This window comes from Sipha flava, unplaced genomic scaffold (genome assembly GCF_003268045.1).
Source record: "Sipha flava isolate LNK unplaced genomic scaffold, YSA_version1 196_pilon_pilon, whole genome shotgun sequence".
Lineage (NCBI taxonomy): Eukaryota > Metazoa > Arthropoda > Insecta > Hemiptera > Aphididae > Sipha > Sipha flava.
Window position 1 is genome coordinate 219,232 of NW_020272770.1, and position 21,529 is coordinate 240,760.

At 28.7% G+C, this 21,529-nt stretch overlaps 1 protein-coding gene and 1 pseudogene across 1 annotated transcript; both read left to right on the forward strand.

Moving 5' to 3' along the window:
* The first annotated feature begins 6,091 nt into the window (after positions 1-6,091).
* LOC112681760 (zinc finger BED domain-containing protein 5-like) lies at positions 6,092-10,552 on the forward strand. Its single transcript, XM_025552066.1, has 4 exons — positions 6,092-6,230; positions 9,596-9,774; positions 9,866-10,007; positions 10,158-10,552. Exons 1-4 carry the CDS (start codon positions 6,092-6,094, stop codon positions 10,550-10,552), a joined length of 855 nt encoding a protein of 284 aa, XP_025407851.1.
* Positions 10,553-10,779: 227 nt separating this feature from the next.
* Positions 10,780-11,267, forward strand: LOC112681753 (annotated as a pseudogene).
* Positions 11,268-21,529: the final 10,262 nt, after the last annotated feature.

Genomic DNA, 21,529 nt, shown 5'->3' on the forward strand with positions numbered 1-21,529 from the left:
CGTAAATGTATATTTTAATATAAAAACGGTCAATGCCGTAATCAATCAAAACGCACGGTATCCACGACTTTTCGGCCTTTAATAATATTAATAATAATGATCACTAACGGCATTGAAAAGCAACACTGACCGGCTTGCTTGTGGCCCCAGGGTACATCGAAATACCGGTATTTTTTTTTTTTATACTGGTGTTGATAGATAAATGAAAATATTTAGTTTTGAAACTCACTACTCTTCAATCACTCCACGTTTGCAACGGACTAACTGAATAGAATTTAAAACACGTCACTCCGTAGAGCGTCTGCTTCGCAGTCGACTTATCATCGTTGTAACGTTATAACACCGAGGTAGGTGTATACTTATTATATTTAATACTAACCCAACACAGCGTAGCCATACATGATTTCTCTTAGGAACGGTAAAAAGTTGTGATTACCAAAATTGCAGATTTTTAATGATTAAGTTAAGGAACAATAACACTTCCAGAGGGGTAAAATTGTATAGGTATGTGACTGTGTTGACGTCAATAAAATTTTGAAACGCTACATAATGTTTAATTTATTGGTCGTAAGATAATATTTTGATGTACATATGTATATAGTATTTTATTTCATATCATTTTTACAATGCGCTTGCGTACTCCCATGACTGGTGAGCTGCTACATCGCACCCGAAATAAAACTTTTACGGGCACGTACTATAGCCATGTCAACTTTTTAAGATAACAATCGTGATTGATGGCATCAACACTTCAAGCAATGTTCAAAAATTTGTCAAAATCATCCTTACGGTGTTACACTTAATTCGCTTGGACCTATACTACATTAAAAATGGTAAATAATAATGGTTGAATAAGATTCGGTTACAATCCAGAGTATCAAAATATTTCAGATAAATGATTTTTAACCTACCTAACCTTACAAGTATTTTTGGATTACTCAATTTTTTATACTGAAGATTGATGTGCATCCAGTTTATCATAACTTTATGTTCTACTTTTTTTTTTCGGTCACTCATCTACTTGCTCAAAATACTTTTGAATCCGATTTTATTTTGACTAGTTTATTTACTATTATTATACATTTAAACGTTTTAGAATGCATGAAAAAATGTATGAACTTTAACCATTATAATCTCAACCAAATTATATTAATTTGTTATACAATTTATATATATTTTAATAACGTCTCACATTATGTAATATTTGATTTAGTTGAAAACTACAAAACCTTCATATTTATGTATACGTTCCAAATAACAATTTATTTGACTTTGTAAGGTTATAACTAACAGAATACTAAATATAAATATGACCAGACGCAATGGAACTGGTTGTAACTTACATGGCGTTTCATAAGGATATATAAAAAAATAGGGTCGCCAACCTATTGGGCGAGACCATGAGGTCGGACAACAATAAGATTTTTTTAGAAAAATACCGCGTTAATCAATGAAGTCAACTTGGTATTTTTTGAAATAATTAAAATTAAGTATACGTAAATAATTGTAGAGTCGTTGTGTTGCTTCAATACCTCGTGACATTTAATCACATATCACGTGGGATAGGTCGTTGAGGAAACCGTTGCCTGTACCTTATTAAACTAAAGATTTTTGTATAGAATATAATTAAAAATGTCGTGATTCCGTAGAAGACGGGGCACACAAGAAAAAGACAATTTGTTAAAGTTTAATATATGAGATTTTATTTAAAAGAGTATTTTAAGTTAATATAAGGTAAAAAATCGAATGATAAAAAAACCTCATCTAAAATTAAAAGGAAAAGAAAAAAAATATTAATCAAAAAAAATGACACCTACGTTTTTCTAATAATGCGATGAACGCCTTTGGGTATACGTCCCAGATTTTTTCTGTAAGGTTACAATTACCATTACATAACCATTATAACAATAATGAAGGGGTGACGGGGTGAGTGCATACACGTCCAAGTTCACGACGTAGCGACACAAATGAAGACTCGCATGCTCATATATAACCATAGCCGGAATACATATATCGATCAAATAAATCGCCGATTTATTTAATAATTAGGCCATCCCCGTGTGGTATAATTAGAAACTTTAATGAGTGCTTGATTGGTATAAAATTTTGTCGCGTTACAATTCGTGTGTTGTAATGGCATAATGTTTTAACAAATAATTACAAAACTATCATCGTTTGAGAACCATTTTTTAGTATAAGAGTATGGAATACAATATAAAAATAAAAAAAATTAAACTAATACTAAAAAATGTTTGAATTTATATCGTTAACTATTAATTAGGTGCATGAATAAAGTGAAAACGTTCAATAGAAAATTAAATTTTATCGATTGTCTTCAAAACGTATAAATCGCTTCTCGTTTTTAATCTATAAAATGCATTCGAAAAAGTAAAAACTATCAAATGTTTACTGCGCTACAAATAGAAAATGATAAAATCCAAACGGACATTGATTTTGAGATTACAAGAGACTTGTTTTTATGAACTACTATAACGAAATACAAAATGTTTCGTATAAAAAGAAATAATAATAGTAATAATAAGCCCAGTTATATGCATAGGGTATCCTTAGTTTACAACGTACAAGTTGTTCATTAATCAATAGTGTCTCTTTAAATTATGAAAAAGCACTCAAGCTCGTAAGCCTCAAATATTTATTATAATAATAACAGCTACAAGAAAATTGAATGACACGAAGTTTTCGCGGTATATGCTGTGGTAACTTTTATGATTATTACATATTAGTTTTTTAAAAAAAAAAAAAAATTAAAGAAAATATAATTTAATAATCTAAAGTAGTTTCTCGGAAGTGAATAGCTACAATTTTATAACACTAGTTATCACACGGTATGTTATCAATTATTATAATATTATTAGATTAATTTGTTTAATAGTTTTACAGCCATGAAATGTGATGCTTTATGGATAAAAAAAATCCGCATGAAACTCAAATGAAATTATAGTAAAGCAATTAAAAAGAAAACAATCCATAATTCAACAATATTCTTATAGATCATTATAATCTACATACATTAAAAATATTTTATAACTGACATTGATAGGGTTTTAAATTTAATATTATAACTTATTAATTAATAATAATCTTCATAAACTAAACACAGCATTACAAGTTTTTATTGTTTCATCAAAAATTCAAAAATGCATACTATTGTCTTATAAGTTGTCCAACTATCACACTGCTTATATATATATATAAATAGAAGTTAAAGAAAATCAAATTATTTCATAATTTCGCTGAAAAATGAATAACAAATAATTGATTAAAGGAAAAAAATGTATTTCTGCCTAAAATTAAATATAAATATAAATATACTCAACTTGTACGATGAACTCGTTATGACTTATGTAGTATTAACATTTGAGCAATAGTTATTATAAAATTAATTTTTTCAAATAATAAAAAAAAAAAAAAATTGAAAACAGTAGGAGAAAAAATGCAATTGTCAGAATCAAAATCAGTTTAAATATATTTTTAATGTTTTTAAATGAAAAGTCGTTTTTTATGAAAATAATTTTCATAATAAAAATATGAATCATTTAAGATTACATTTAAATTTAACTCAATGCAACATTGTAACTGTTTATACATTATTTATAACAATAAGTAACAGTGAAAAATGTACATATTAAATAAAAGTTGTTTTAAAATTCTATCTTCTGTGTTATTTTCTTCAATCTTAAATAAAATATCATATAATTGGGTAAGTTATTCATTTATTATTTTAAAAATGTCTCCCATAATATTATAATATATTTTGAAATCTAAGCCAAAAAATATTTATCTGAATTTTTTTTTTTTAATAATTAACAAATATTTATTGATTATAAAAACTGAGTTATATCTGTTGAACTCGTCCAATTTTTTATTTATAGTTTATTATTGGCACCTAGGCTATCGGTTTATTATACAGTAAAACCTCGATAAAACGGAATCGCTTGGGACCATGACATTTTTCTGTGTTAATGGGGTTTCCGTCTTGACTGGGTTAGTTAATTATATGTAATTTGAAATGGGACCAAAAAAATGTTCCGTAATACCGGGATTTCCGTCTTACCGAGGTTTTACTGTATCAACATTTTAATCGACGTCGAAATCAACAATCAATGGATACCAAGTTCAGCAAAGATAAATGATAACTGTGGCATACAAAATAATAATTTAGTTGATATATTTTATTATATATTCTGTTATTTATAAAAATAGATGTATTTAAATTTATTCGATGCATTATGTTATGCAGTTAACTTGTTGAAAAAAATAATATCATTATTAACATAAAATAGATATTTTAATATTTTTATTAATATACATAATTTTTAATTATGATAATCAAATGATACTTGCATTTTTTTTTTTTTATATGTTCACCAAAGTATATACAACTTTAAAATATTTTAACTTTAAGAAGAAAAATGTTAGGTATAAGAAAATAAATAATTCGACAAATTATACCAGTTAAAATTTTCCAATTACATTATTATAAATCAATAAACAACTTCCTTTATATTTATCCAATATTAAATTACATTTTACTTTGACATATTTTAATTTAATAACTGAAATAAAATGAATTAAATAATGATTATGAAATAAGAATGTATTTAATATAATAAAAATATTTTTTTTTTCTCAACCATTTAATAATAGGAATTAATTTGCAAATAAAATACTATGATAACCAATACGTCTATAATATGTTTATCAAGAATTTTCATAATTAAATACAGTTTAAACTCTTAACGCAAACTCGTTAACATGATTAAATATTGAAAATGTATGTTTCACAATTATAAATTAGTGAATGTAAACGATGAAATTAATTTATTATTTTATTAATAATTATTCATGGCATAAAGTGATCATGTTTTATAAAATACAACTCGATTGCTATCTCATAAGAAAGATTTAAAATGCATAACGATCATTATAGTAGTATATATTAATAACATGTAACCAGTGGCGTATTTACGGGGAGTCCAAGGGTACTGGACCCCCCAGAATCTCTCCAAAAAATAAAAAAATAAAATAGAACATACAAGAACTTAAAACTTTCACACAGCTCTCCCTTAGCCATAACTTTAATGAGATTTTCTTACTCAGACATAAAAAAGAAATGTACAAAATAATTATACAGCCATTCTGTAGTAGCAATATTGATCATTGCAGACCACAAAACTCAATTAAATTAAAATTTCAATACTCCCTTAGTTCTGATATGACAGATAGTTTTAGAAGATGAAAAACAATTATAAATCACCTTGGAATAGGTCACACCTCAATTATCCATTGTCAAATAATTCCAAGAGAGGAACCAAGCAAATGTACCACCTGTGGCGTTCAATTGACTGTTAATCTTCATTGAATGCTGTAATCGTTAAAGAGATCGGGTAGAAATCTGCTCCACATATGTATACGAAAAGCTCAGTCCGGATTCAAATGCAATTCATGAGCTTATTCATTTATTAAATCATACGGAGATGTATATTATTTAAATGAAAGTAAAATTTTTGTATTATATTCATTGCAGTTAAGCAATAATAATACTTACATTTTTTCCTTGGTGAAAAATATAGTTTATTATATTAATTTGAAATCGTACCATTTACATAGGAAGTATACACGAGTATACTGTTAATTTATGAGGAAATGTAATTTTTGATTGTAAGTTTTGATTATCATCAACAGCATAATATATTATTATGAATATAGATTGGGTTCTTGACAACGTAAACGGGCGCATGCACCACATCCTTCGCTGTACCATGTATACATAATACAGTTTCAAAACAAACCTAATTAAGAGGTTAGTGCGCATCAATGCGCACCACAGGTTAAGATAATATATGGATCAGATTTGATATAAAATCTGGAAATCGGGCTGGATCAATCTCTTGTTGCCTTTGAAATCACGGAGTCTGTGAACGCCCGTGGCCCTAAGGTAAGGACGGCCAATCTAAAGCATACATGTTATTATACATTTTATAATTGCAAACACGTCAAACAATTTTCAAAAAAATTGACTAACATGTTTGTCAAACAAAAATTTGACAAATAATTTGAAAGTGTAAAGATGCCCCATACGTGCCTTATGGTTCGAGGCCTGGGAAGTGTGTGCAATGCACCCTTTGCGCACCCGGTTTTTATGGCACTGGTAGTCGACGAAAGTGATGCTAATGTGACTTTCGGAGAGCACGTGCTGCGCGGTCAAAGTATAGGTGACCCCATTCGAATGAAGTTACCTATAGGTAACTATAGACCTCGTCTCCCCGTGCCCCGTACCTAGTCCAACGACAACCGCACAAAATTGAAACAAAATACGTATTTCACTCAACACCGATGAACGTGCGTGATCACTAGGGCCCGGAACTAATGACCTAAAAATTTTTTAAAAAATGCAGAAAACAAAAATGTTAAAATAATTAATAAACAACAAAAAATGACTTAAAAAATGACTACAAAAATACCAAAAAATAACTTTATAATAATCAACGACTTAACATTTTTAAGAATTTACGTTTTATAAAATTCATATACCATAAATCGTAATTATTAATTATTAAATATTTAATTAATTTTATTATTAAACGACAAAAAAATGTAATTGACAATTTTAATCTTTAATCCTTTCCACTGTTAACAAATATATCAAATATTCGATTATATGAAATTTCAATGTCTGTATAAATAGATAATAATGTGAGTCCGACAAGTCTTGACTCTGAAGTTGAATTCGCGATTCGCGACCGATGCACAATATTATATGCTTAAAATACCTACTATCACAGATAGATGGCTGTAAAGTGTTAATACTAAAAATTTTAAATATTTATTCTTTTTTAGCTATCTATATAGACCATTAATTTAACTTTCTTAACATTTTGGGGGAGGCTGCCACCCCCACAGCCCCCCTACCATTAACTATGCTACTTGAAGACGCTATAATCAATTTTCGAAATTAATATTGACACAATTTTTTCTTTGTTCAAACTATACTTTGGTTTGGAGACCAATGGAAGAACGTCGACAATGGAAACAATGTGTTAAAAAATATATTACAAGTGTATCTTTCAACAAGAAAAATGCAAATAAATGTAAAAAAAATACAAAATGAATAAAATGCACCAAAAATACTGAAAATGACTGTAAAGCATAAAATTATCTAAGTATGCAAAAAAAGTAAAATAAAAAGTGTACCATTAAATTCTAAATTTCATGAATCAAATTTCTGTACAGACGAGCCTCGAATGTAAGCATTAGAAAAAAAGATGCAAATGCATTAAGTTCCGGGCCCTAGTGATCACTGACTGTTGCGAATACGATTTATCACGCTTACGGATATCTCAGGTAAATAAAAAAATAAAATGAAAATCATTTTCATTGTTTTACAAATAAAGATTTGAACATTTTTGATAATGTATGATCGAATTCCGTTCGATGCGTTATTTTCCAATTTATATTGAATCGCCGTCTTCGTTTTCGAATTACGATCGGAATAAATTCAGTGGTGTACGTCAGAATCTAGTGGAATATCATGATCGCATTTGAATTTTCTTCACGTAACTATTACAGCTTGGATTCGATGTGCAAACATTTATAAACATCGAAAACAAACTGCGAACCGCGTATGCGTACGTAGAACAACGATGAATAATACGTTGTTTATATTTAATAGTATGTTATTAATATCTGTTAACGTAGCAACCGCGTTGTTATTGTTTATAAATGCTTTTCCGCAGAATTTTGACGTCTGATAAAACGAGATTTGTGCCAAACGTGGTATTATTTCCATTGTACATTTAATTGCTAAAACCGAAGTTGTGCCGCAGGAAAAAAATAACAAAATAAAAACTGGTGTTAAATGGTACGCGAGATAATTAGTAGTAGAACTTTTTCTGTTTTATTTTAACAACCACGACCAGATGATTAAATTTGTTATTATCTGCAGTACACATAAATGTGTTGCACATCATACACCATGCAGTGTATCGTTAGATTTATGTTATTAAAAGTGGTTGGATGTCATTTTATATTTATCATTTAACACGCATAATAAAATGTATTATTATTATTATTTAATAAAACAATAAAATATTATAATTAACGGCTAAAATAACATATAACTACCGTGACCATAAATTAACATACGGATAATATACAATTATAATACTCCATTTCGTGAAATTACAATTTATAATATTCAACGTTTTGTTTATTTCGATTTGATGATCGTATTACAGACTGTAATAATGTTTAAAGATCTATTACCGGTGTACTGGTATTACATAAACTCTGTACACGTAGGTAAACTGCAACGGGTTCGAGTGTCGCGTGATGAATTGGTTTTTAGGTTTTGGTCTTTAGGTGAATTGCGTCCTCTCCCAATAAATTCTATGCTAGGATAACTGCATTCCAAATGTAATTAGGCGATGGGTATAAATTGCGTAACAGTCATAAAAATGTTTATTATTTTTTGCTTGTTTTATTGTATTTGTTATTTTACAATTCTACATATTATTTGAATATGCGTTATCCTAATATTCCGTGTGTGTGTGTGTATGTTTTCACCAACTAAAACGCCCAGTCTTGCCCGAGAAATATTTTACTTGTTTAGATTATAACGATAGCTATTTTAAAAAGAAATAAAAATGTAGATTGAAACATGCATACGTTCGCGTCGTATATTCAAATGAGTAAATATATTTATTTTTATTTATTTATTCCAAATTAATTTACTTATTTGTATAGGTGATTGTTAAAATCAAAATACATAACCGAATAAAATATTTCCTGTAAAAAAAAAATATAACCTCCATTCAAAATAATGACCCTTTATAGTGACCAAAATAGTGACCCTTGAAAATGCGATTTTCTTTAATATTCGAGGAACCACTACATCAAACTTTAAGTTCATATGTTACCTCGTTTTTGAGATTTAAAAATATAGCGATCATTGAATGATAAGTATTTGAATTTTATATATATATATATATATATATGTATAGAAATTTAATTGGCCGAAAATGAAAGGAAGTATTTTTGATTTATCATATTTATTTATTGTATAACTACTTATTTTTAAACATTATGTTTTTATTCAGCTGATAAAAAATATTAAATATTTTTAAGAAAATAAAGTAGTAAGTAAGAAATATTTTTCATATTATCTATATCAGGGGCGGCCAAACGGTCGATCGCGGACAATTTCAAAGTCGATCATGTTAGAATTTATTTTTTAGGAACACGCGCACGAATTGTTATTGAATTGTCGATAAGTTTTATCTGTTTAATTTTAATCTGGTTTCGTGTATCAAATGTTTATCGGTCACGAATGTTCGTTTCACTGTGTTCTGTTGTTCTGTGTTCTGCTGGTGTCTGTTGTGTTTAAAATTTATAATTATGAGTGCACATAAAAAACAAAAAACTTATCATTTTCATCTAGAATGGAAAATGGATTTTTTTTTTTACAATGTTGAAAAACAAGTGCATATGTTTGATACGTCAAATAACAATATCCACAACAAAAAAAGTAATCTAGAAAGACATTTTAGAACTACACATTCAAAATTTGATATAGATTTCCCTCCTAAAACTGAAGTACGTAAAAAGCAATTAGAAAAATTAAAACTTGAAATTGATAAACAACAATTGATTTTTACTAAACCAGTTTTAAAATCCAAAGCAACAACAATTGCTTCATTTCGAATTAGTCATGTTTTAGCTAAGAATAAAAAATCATTTCAAACCGATGAAATAGTAAAACAAGCTTTTTTTAGAAGGCGCAGATGCTTTATTTGAAAACTTTAAAAATAAATGAGAAATTTTATCAGCTATAAACGATTTGCAGTTATCTCGTAAAACTGTAACTAGAAGAGTAGAATCTATAGGACAAAATTTAGTTGAAATATTAAAACTAGACATCAAAGAATGTGTTTATTTTTCACTTCAATTCGATGAATCAACAGACATAACAGATACCGCTCAGCTATGTATATTTATACGACAAGTTTTTTCAAATTTTAATTCAAAAGAAGAATTATTAACTATAATCCCTATGAAAAGTATGACACGAGGTGTGGATATTTATCAAGCTTTTATTAATTTTGTCAATAAATCAAATTTACCATTGTATGAATTAGTTTGTATTACGACCGATGGAGCTCCAGCTATGATAGGTAAAAATAATGGTTTTATTGCTTTGTGTAAGAATGATAATAATTTTCCAAATTTTATAACGTTCCATTGTGTGATACATCAACAAGCATTGTGTGGAAAAATATTGAATACAAGAACTATAATGGACATTGCTTTTAAAATAGCCAATTCTATACGTTCACGAAGCTTGCAAAGGCGACTTTTTAAATTACAATTAGAAGAAAACGATTCTCAGCTTTGTGATATATTACTGCATACGGATGTTAGATGGTTGAGCCTTGGTAAATTTCTAGAAAGGTTTCAATGTTTACTTCCTGAAGTAATAAAGTTTTTAAAATCCAGAGGCGATAATTATGATTGTTTAACAAACAATAGATGACTTCAGAACTTAGCTTTTTTAACAAATATAACGGCTCATTTAAACACTTTAAATGTTGAACTTCAAGGAAAAGATGAGACAATAATTGAGTTATTGAGTTTTATAAATGGGTTTAAATCAAAATTGATATTACTCAAGTCACAATTAAATGAATCTAATTTGAATAATTTTCCAAACTTAAAAGATTTTTTTGAAAAGCAAAAATGTACAGTGGCAGTGGAAATATATTGCTCTGAGGTTGAAAAAATGTACAATAAATTTGAAAGACGATTTAAAGATATTCAAAAATTAGAGCCGATTATTACATCTATGTCTTTTTCTTTCTCCGAAACAAACAGTATTGAAAATATTTCTACACAATTTGTTTGATATGGAGTCTACAAAATTTGAATCTGAAATTATAAAAATCAAATCAACTTTATTCCTCAAAGCTCGAGGTTATGAAACAAATTTTTGGAATTTACTGAGTGAAGAAAAATATCCGGGTTTGAGGAATGTAGCTTTGCAGTTACATACTTATTTTGGATCTACATATTTGTGCGAAACAGCATTTTCTCACATGAAAATGATAAAAATAGAATTTCGATCTACGCTCTCTGATGACCATTTGGAGCAGTGTCTTCGATTAGCAGTTCGCAACTATTCGCCAGATTACGACCAATTGGTCAACGACATGCAATGTCACACTTCAACAATAGCCAGATCAACAAAATAATATGTTAATTAAACTTATCTAATTAGATTTTAGAAATTATTATTTATTATTATATTATTTTCAGTAATTAGTAATTAGTTAATAATACTTATTGTATGTTTATATGCACTTATTCAATAATAAAAAATTTTTCTATAAAAGTCGATCCTCAAAGGTGAAGTATATTTTTAGTAGATCGTGACCAAAAAAAATTTGGCCACCCCTGATCTATATGCAATAGTCCGTTTTCCCAATGAGTCATTTATTCCCAAATAGAATTTTCTTTTCAATCGTTTTTCGATTTTTTCTTCACTCATTACTTCAAATTTGTACATATGTTTTGAATTGATTATTCTTTGATATATTGATACAATAGTAAGTATTTGAAAGACTAGGGAAATAAATTATTTATTTTTGATCGAAATTAAATTATGTTTCATTCTAACATATTTTGTGTTGGTTTATGAGAAGACTGGTGAAGTTTATAGTTTCTTGAATTAAAAAAATAAATAAATAAATAATGGTTGGACTTACTTTTTTAAATCTCAACATAGAAGAATGCTTTAGAAAGAATATATTATCAATTCTACTCATTGTAGATGAATAAATAAATAAATGTATGGAATACATTCTAAAAACTTAAATTGATACAGTGTCTCTTTTCCTCCAAATTTATGGGCTGAATTCATGCCAAACACAAACCCTACGAAAAAAAAACAGTTGCAAGACAATTCATTCGAAATAAAATAATTTATTTTACATTTGCCATTCAAATACTTACCATTTCATTGATGTGTTACAAAATAATCGATCTGATATAGGTATATATACAAAAAATAAGAAGTAATAGAGAGAAAACAATCAAAAAATTACTAAAAAAGTAAATTCTATTGCAGAACAAATGACTCGATGTAAAAAACAGACTGTTGATTATAGAATATAATGTATGAGAATATAACTTTTAAATTTTAACAACTGAATAAAACGTAATTTATAAAAATAATTAGTAATATAAATAAATAAAAATGTATTATCATTAGTATTATTAATTGTTTTGTTCAGTTACAACAAACAACGCCTCCATGAAAATATTTAAAATATTTCCGCATGCACAAACATAAAATCACATTGACGCAGAGTCGTCCTAAGAATTCATTGGTCCTAAGCCTACTTCTATGTGACCCGGGCTTTCAAAAAAAAAAAAAAAATTAAAAATCATTGATAGACCCAAGACTGAAGCGACTGTTTGCATCACATGCAATACATGGTATAATAATAATACTTATATCCTACTTTAATCTTTTCGGTGTCCGGCGATCACGGGTATTCCTTTAAATTAATCATCTGCGCGAGTCTGATCGACCATCTGATATGAATTATTAATTTTACGTTTCGTGTTATGTATTATGAAATTATATATTAACATTAGGTATAATTTGTTATTTATGTCTTTTACACTATTTAATTTTCTCTCAACAATTTAACAGCACCGTACTAGAAAATTTAAAAATGATTTAAAACGAATATTATTACGAGAACAAAATAAAACATATTAAAACAGTACAGTTGCAACGATATTTGATTTCAATACCGTTTAACTATTAATTTCCATGTATAAAAAATGTTTTCATCTGAAAATCATGCCTAACCCTAAAAAAATAAAGAAGCTTCAAAGATTTAGTGTTTCCGGTACCCGCGCCAAGCTGAGTACGGCCCTGTGCGTAGGCGGTTATAGTACTCGAAGAACTACTATTGAGGCAGAGGTCTACAACAAACTTTACCTACATAGGTCATATTTTGGTTTAGCTTTTCTTTGATTCCTACTCGATTCAAATTAATGTGATTGAAAATTATAACTAATACGAGTACCAATTTGTAATACTTGTACGTTGATATTTATACGTACATTTATTCATATCAGAAATCATAGTATGATGAGTTCCATTGCGCGGTTGTTCTTATCGACTGATTTCGAATTAAATATTGTGTTAACACAAAGACAGAAGTGTAAAACTGTTAAGACAATGAATCGAGTGAGATCAATTTGTACAATGTATTACAAACAAACGTGTTTTAACCACTGTTCTAACACATGAAACGCATACGTTTTTATTATTAATACGATGTGTGCAATGCGAAATTAGAACTTTAAACACCATCTGCGAATAATACTTAGTGGGCGGCGGAAAAAAGTTTTGAGGGCCACGGGTTTTTGGCACCTGCTCCAAAGTGTATCATTCCGTGTCGCATGAGGGCGGCTAAATGAATTCGAAATTCGTTGTTGCGCATATTTAAACCGTACCGTTCCTTTTCCCCGTCCATAACCATTTTCCTCCCAACGTGTAGGAGAGTCGGTGAAAAATTGCAAATGTTAACGAAGGGACGAGAAAAAATTATCGTCGCTGAACTCTGCCGCGCCCGCGGTATGTGCCGAATGATCCTTTGTGAAGACCACGGAAAGGGCACGTTGTAGAGCCGTAGGGGTGACACACTTCACGTGCACGAAACGGCGGAAAATACTCGGTCGCGAACGGGCGAAAAAGCCAACTTTCGTACTCGAACAGCTGACGACGAACCGAAAGTGCAAAACCTGCAAAACATCAATGTTTCGCGTACCGTTCTCATTATTTGTTTAAATTATATTTACATCCACAAGCGACGACGTTTGCTGACGAATCATTATGCCAACGGGTTACGAATAAATGTAAATGATGTCCAGTACTATAGCACGAAAAAAATAACATGAAACACTAATATAATTATAAAACGAACCACGATTGGAAACATTAGGTTGTATGCCTACACGTAATCAAAGCATACAGTTGACGTGATAACAATGACTTGTTGCCTATACTGTAGACTTAATGTTAATCTACGTCTACACGAAATCAACGACTGTTTTTTAGCTAAAGATCACAAGGAAAACTAATCGGGAGATTTTTAAGAACATTAATGATGTATATTATTATATGTATAATAAAAAAAAAAAAATAGCAATAATACATTGTGTTCATTTGTATGATTAAAAAAATATACCATAAAATAAAATTCGTAATAAATAAATCAAATGCTTCGAGCACTTTATTTTTTTTTTAAAAAAAAAAAAACGTTGTCAACATCAAATTAAATTTCTTGTATAAAACCTATTGGTATATTTTACTTGCAATGCTGATTTTTATAATGTGCGTGAAGTTGGCCACCCCCAAATCAAGCTAGCGACTTCAAACCTTCACAGACATTTTGCAATTAATTTGCTATAATTTTCTATGTAGTTTTCAGAATTTGTATAACTATGATTTTTGTGGAAATTAAAATAATCGTTTAATACGAGAGTTTTACTACTTCAACAAATTTTTCATCAAAAACAGTGTTACAAATGTAAAATTAATTGATTCAAGGTGCAATGTTTCATTTATTATAATTAATTTATTGAAAACTGCACCTTCTGCCATCGAAAGTATTGAATGCCCAAGAACAGAATGCAAGAAGGAAAATTTGCAGTCCAACAATTATATTGAAAATGAAGCATTATTTTTCCAATTTTCAAAATGCTCTGAATCAATATTTATCAGAATTACATTATACATACGTTGAAGATAACTGCGATAGAATAATAACATTTACAAGAGTAATTGAAAATCATTTATTTATTGAAACTGATATGGTAGCTGATGGACATCAATTTTCATTAAATTATTTTACGTGATCATTCTGATAAGTAAGTTTAATATTACATCTTAATTCTTATAATATTTATAAATACATTATTGTTTTATAATTACAGCTACCAATTAAGAACTTATAAAATAAATTAAATTATTAAAACATCAATGTTCAGCTTATTCACATATAATTACATTAAACGTTTAATTTGTTCATTGTAGGTATATTCTCCGAGGAATAGTTGGATATGAGTCCATTACATCGCGTATGTAAGATCAGATAGATGTTGGGAAATACATAATGATTTAATTCAAAAAATTCAAAAAAATTCAAATCCTGAAAGAATTCATATAAATCCACATTTAATTATATATGTGAAAATCTAAAATTGTTTTTTTTAATAATTATTTTAAGTTAATTTTAAATAAATATAAGAAATATTTAAAAAACTAAATTGTTTGTGTTATGTTTGTTAATGATTTATGATTAAAAAAAAAAAAAAAGCAATAAGAAAAAGAGTAATAAACAATCTATAATTTAATTTATTGCTTGAACATCCGAATATTTTCAGCATCTTACAACGGGAAATATTCTATGAATCTAAAATATATATATTTTTGTAAATATTAACACTCATATTTAAATATTACATTTTCTTCACATCTCTAAATTTATTACACTAAACCACTAAGGCTTTTTTTTCAATTCTCAACATCTGTTGGAGTTATACAAGCGTGATTAAAGTATACCAAGTCATAAATGTTTTCTTGGAAAAACCGCGAGTATACAAATTCTGAAAACTACATAGCAAATTAATTGAAAAATATCTGTGAAGGTTTGGAGTTGCTAGCTTGATTTAGGGGGACCAACTTTACGCACATATCTTTTACTCTATTTTTTTTTTTTTAGCTCGTTGCCAACAAAAAATTGATGAATTTTCATTCGCTTTAGCGTTTCTTTTTTTAAAAAAGCTTCAATAACTTTCCAAATTGAGATAAAAACTGCATTTGACATAAATTTAAATTTACTCTACCGTTCTTCAAGTGAATTATTTTTTCTGGGTAAATTATTTTTGTTTAAATCGTATTAACTCCACAATTTATTTTAATTACAAATTCGATATTATTACATTTTTTTCATTAAAAATCTATGTCCATATCAATTTTTGAAATTGTTGGTGATACCACGTTTTGCATTTCCACCCTCCAAATTTTATTGAATTTATTTTATACTACGGATACTTTCGTTTAATATTATAAAAAAATTCGTTCTAAACATAAAACATGTGTCTTCAAAATAGTTGACATTTAGTTCATTTTCCACAAGAATATCAGTGTTGGAATAGTTATTGAAATTATGTAGGTACTCAGGAGGAATATAATATGCTAATTCATTTATCATTTTCAAATTGAACACAATACCTTCACACATGTTGACAAAAATGAAAAAATATCCATTAAGTGCAGTGTGGGGAAATTTTTTCGTTGTATTTAGATAATTAAAAATCAAGCGCTTTTGAAGCAGAACATAATTTTGATTCCTATATTGTTTTTACAAAGGATCAATTTTCCCATTTTATTAAGAAAAGGTGCAAAGTTAGACAAAATATTGAGCTTTGTGAATAGTAGACATATAATTGATATAAAATACTAACCGGTGATAAAAATGTTAGAAGTGCATCAATGTTCGCAGTTAATCATCGATTTGAATTTTCTGTTGTTAAGAAATTAAAATGCGTGGCATTCGTGTAAATATATGCTACTGTAGAAATGGTTTACCGTCTAATGTTGTTTTAAACTTATTTAGAATAGTAAGATCAATAAATGACTAGTTATTTTCGACTGATTAGCTAAACAGTATTTTTTCAATTGGTAATAATTGCCAAGTAAAATCGATTAAGTGATCTAAAACAAATTTGATCTTACAAAGTATTTGGAATTTATATAAATATAAATTGAATTCAAAAATTATTTTCTTATATTCGCCTAATCATTCGTCGTTCGAATTTCCGCGCTCAATTTTCCGTACAAACGAGTTTCTACGGAATTCTTCGCATCATTATTAGTAAATAGAGTTTGGTTAGTTAGTCGATGTGTTTTAGGTTGAACGGAATGAACCGCGAACGAGAAGAATCCGAATGATTGAGTACATTATTTTCTGTTTATCCGATGCGTGCTGCGATGCGATATTGTTTCATTAAGCTAACAAATCTTAAGATCTTAGCCGACAACGAACTTTGTATTTGATTACTCGATATTTCCCCCGCGATCCTAACACGATCATATCTACGGAATACGAATGGATTTCGCGACGACGGAATATGTACTCGAAGAACACGTACAGGTGGGCAGGTGTATAGTCCCGAAATTCGAAATCTACAAAAATACTACTTCAACAACACGACTATGGGCGAAAAATAATGACGTTTGTAATGACAATCCGTAGAGTTCCCGAGAAGCAGATACACGTAATACATGTGTATGCGGTTATTACGTAGCAATAAATCGTTTGGAAAAAAAAATCGATAAGTAAGATAATGAAGTAATGAGCTACATATATACACTGTGGCAGTTGAAGCATTCGCTCGTTTTGGATTTGTTCGGATGATGTTGTGTGCCGACGAACGCGCAGACGTTCGAAAGTCTTTCCTCTTCGCCGGTCCAACCGCGAGTATTGTTATACGAGGATCAGCCGCACTTCCGTCCGGTCCGATAATAACCGTACACGTCCCTGTATAATGATTACCTACCGTCCGGATTTGTGCACGCGGCGAATATACAATCATTACTATTACTCTACGTATTATTATTATTAACAATATTATTTCGACCGGTGTAATGCGTAGGGTTTCGTCGTGGTGGATCTCGGCGGAGAAAGACGAAAACGAAAATAATAATAATCGCGAACGGATTAAACATGATCTATACACATATATTATTATTATTGTTGCAATGATCCGAGTTGTCGTAACGAAGAAAAGTTATTTCGTTCGTCGCTCGAACGGAGAAGAATTCTCGGTGGGTAATATCGGTTACCGAGTTGTGCAGGAGAATGGATGTACATGGGAACACGCGCCCAATACATAATATCCGCGATATTATATGTATGTCATAATTGTAGTTATTCTTGTGGGCTACGGATCGATTCTTCCGCGATATCCCGACGGAAATATTTCCGCGTTGATATTGATACGGGGTTGTTTGTAGGTTGTTTTTTATTGCACTCTTATGGAAGGACACATTTACACACTTACGGTCCGTTCGTATTTTCGTCACCTAAACGACTGGAAAAAAACTTTTGACATTTTCATTTCTATACATAATTGCAAAATAGATAAAATAAATTCAAAACAAATTTTTGAAGAAACCTAATAGTCCAATGAATTTCTATCGAACGATATTCGTTTTTCGGTTAAAAAACGCAGTTTCGAATTATTTTTTATTGAAGTTTGAGCTGCGTATAGGCACTTGAAGTTTTCGATATTCCCAAATTTTAGATGGCTTTTTTTTTAGCAAAAGCTAGTATATTAAAAGTTCAACCTCAAGAAATTTGGCTCTACAACTATACCGACCATAGGCGTAACTAGGCCTTTATATCAGGAGGGGCTAGATTTATATAAAATGTTAGAGCAAAATAAGGTATGAGAAAATAATTACCCCCACGGTCCACCTAGTCTTAATTTAAATAAATTACCTAAAAACATAAGATCAATCGATTAAAACATTTCTAAATTTGTATTATATAATATGTAAAATTTAAACTGATTAATAATTAATAATGCATAATAATTTTTTGTTTCAAACATTCACCTGAATTCCATAAAAATAAATAATGTATAGTATGGGTTACCTAAAATAATAATCAATAATACTCAGTAATAAAAATTGTATATATGAGTTAATTTCTTCATTCTTATATTTTTAAACAAACTTAGCATCAAATACATACAAAATGAAATAAAAAATTTAATAATATAATTATGAACATTACAAATCCATACGTCTATTTTTCAAAGCAAATTTATTTAAAATATTTTCTGTTTCAATTTGAAATATCTCTTTCGATATGTAAAATGAACATACCTGTAAATCTGTTCCGGGTCATACTAGATCTGATCCAGGTTCTTATTCTCCGCATGACGGATTATTTTGTTTTTATTTTTGAACAATGATCCAGATGTCTTTGCCAATTTGTTGAGTTTATATTTTGCCAATTTTTACCACAAGCATACAATTCATCGGTGTTAGACTCAGACATATTTGGAGTTTGAACACTAAAACAAATTAAACAATACAAGCGTCGTAAAAAAATTAAAATATAAAAAAAAATGAGATATGTAATTATGTAAGTACCGAGTGTAAAATGCAAATACGTTCGCCGTGTACTAGTACGACTAGCGTGTGTGTGAATTGTTTTTCCAGGATGTCTATACCTTTATAACTACAGTCCATAATATGTACGATACTGTCTTTATATATATTATTATCATTGATTAAATATACAATTGTATGTTTAATCAATATTATTATCATACATTCATGTATATATCATATTCTATTCCAAATTTATTATCAACAGACTTCTGCGAAAACCCACCATCGCCGAAATACCTTCTTAGCTGGAATCACAGATAATATATAGAATAAACACTTAATGGTTGATATAGACTATAGATTATAATAAAATATCTCTCTCCATCAACTCGATAATATATGTTTAAAAATAAATCCAAATGTATAATCAAATAACGTTACAAATCACTAATTGTTACTATTTAACTGCTCATGATCTATTATTCGCTTATTATATTATGACACAATAATTTTTACATTGCCAGAGACTTAAAATTATTATTATTATACACTATAGCGGTTTGTAGATTAATTTTCCTAAAAAATTTTGGAGGAGCTTTAAGGAATTCTAGGGCGGCTTTCAGTCCCTCCAAGCCCCCACCCCTAGTTACGCCTAGGATACCGACTATATTTAGATGTATAAACCGATTCACACGTATTTCAATCACAGTCGTTTTTTTTGAGAGCATTTGATTTCAAGTCTCGAAGGCCAATATATCAATACCATTCAGCTATCGCTATATCACATTCGTTTGGATCTCTTTTGATTTAAAATTATTTATTATTTAATCTTTTCCGAATTAGAAAAATAAGAATAAATAATAGATAATGGAGAAAAAAAAGAAAATAAATAAATAATAGACAAACACGTTTGATTGTAGAAACCTTCTCCCTCTCATTGAAGAACTACAACTTAAATGAATAACTAAATACAAAAATGCTTCACCCTAGTGTGAATATCAGACACGGTATTGATTTCAAATAAATTCTAGTAAGTTAAAAAAACAAAGCACATATTGAAAAAAATAGATAATTAGGTATGCACAATGTTGGTCAAACTTTATGATAACTAGCTTAGGTTGACGGATTATTGGAACGTAATATGTGTTGAACCGCTTTATACAGTTAATTAAACTGCACACTATTTAGAAATTTAATTCCCGAGATTTCGGATTTTGAATAAGAGAAATTACAGATTTAAAACTATTTAAATATATATAAAAAACTTATTTTTTTCTTTAATTATGCGGAACATAAAAAATAAGATTCACCAGAATTTTGATAATTCGTTGATTATTTCTTATTATGTTTTGTAATTACTTTTTTAATTAGGATCGGACAATTCGCATTCATAAAAGTTATACTCGTGAACAATTATCGGTGAGTAATAATTACAACCCAATAAAAATAATTGAAATCCAGTTTTAAATCCTCTGAACAACATCAATAAATTCTCTGAAAGAAATAAAGGTATAATAATAACTTATCTGAATAATAGCTAAAAATTTCTTTTGAAAATGATCCATGCATTGGTTTTATTGAATGAATTGTTCTCATGAGTACTTTATTAATAATTCACAAAAAAACATTTATTGCAAAAATTTGAAAAATTTTACTTGATGCTAAATAAACTATAGGTTTATTAAAAAAACAAATTAATAAATTATTTTCAGATAATATTATAAATTAGTCAACTTCTAATTATTAAGTCATAAAATGTTCTCATATGTATTAAGAATAATAAAATACTCAGATTTATTGTAAATTAAGAAGTTTACGTTCGCCTTCACACAAAGTTCCATTTCAAATCGATATTTAGGTAAACATTTTTTTCTATAACCCATTCAAGAATATAGCAATAACATAATATTTTGCCACCCAGGGATAACAACATTTTGCCACCCCTCTTCCCTAAAGTGCAAAACTGAAAATAAATTTCTCTAACTATTCATTAAAAAGTTAAACTCGCTGAGCTCGCAATTCATTTTCCCCACTTCCCTATTACACAATATTTTTAATTAATATAAAATCCAAAATAATAACTGAGTTATAATTGCCTAAATAAATGTATATAAAAGTGTCTTATAAGACTGATTGGTACCCTTTGAATGTCTGAATGTCCCATCTCCACACAAATCAAGATTAAACCAATACCTATATCTCAATAAAACACCATACCAGTAAAACAAAATACTCTTAAATAGATATAAATTGTATAGGTACGCTACTAAATAATATAAATAGTTTTGTAATATTACATTTATTTTT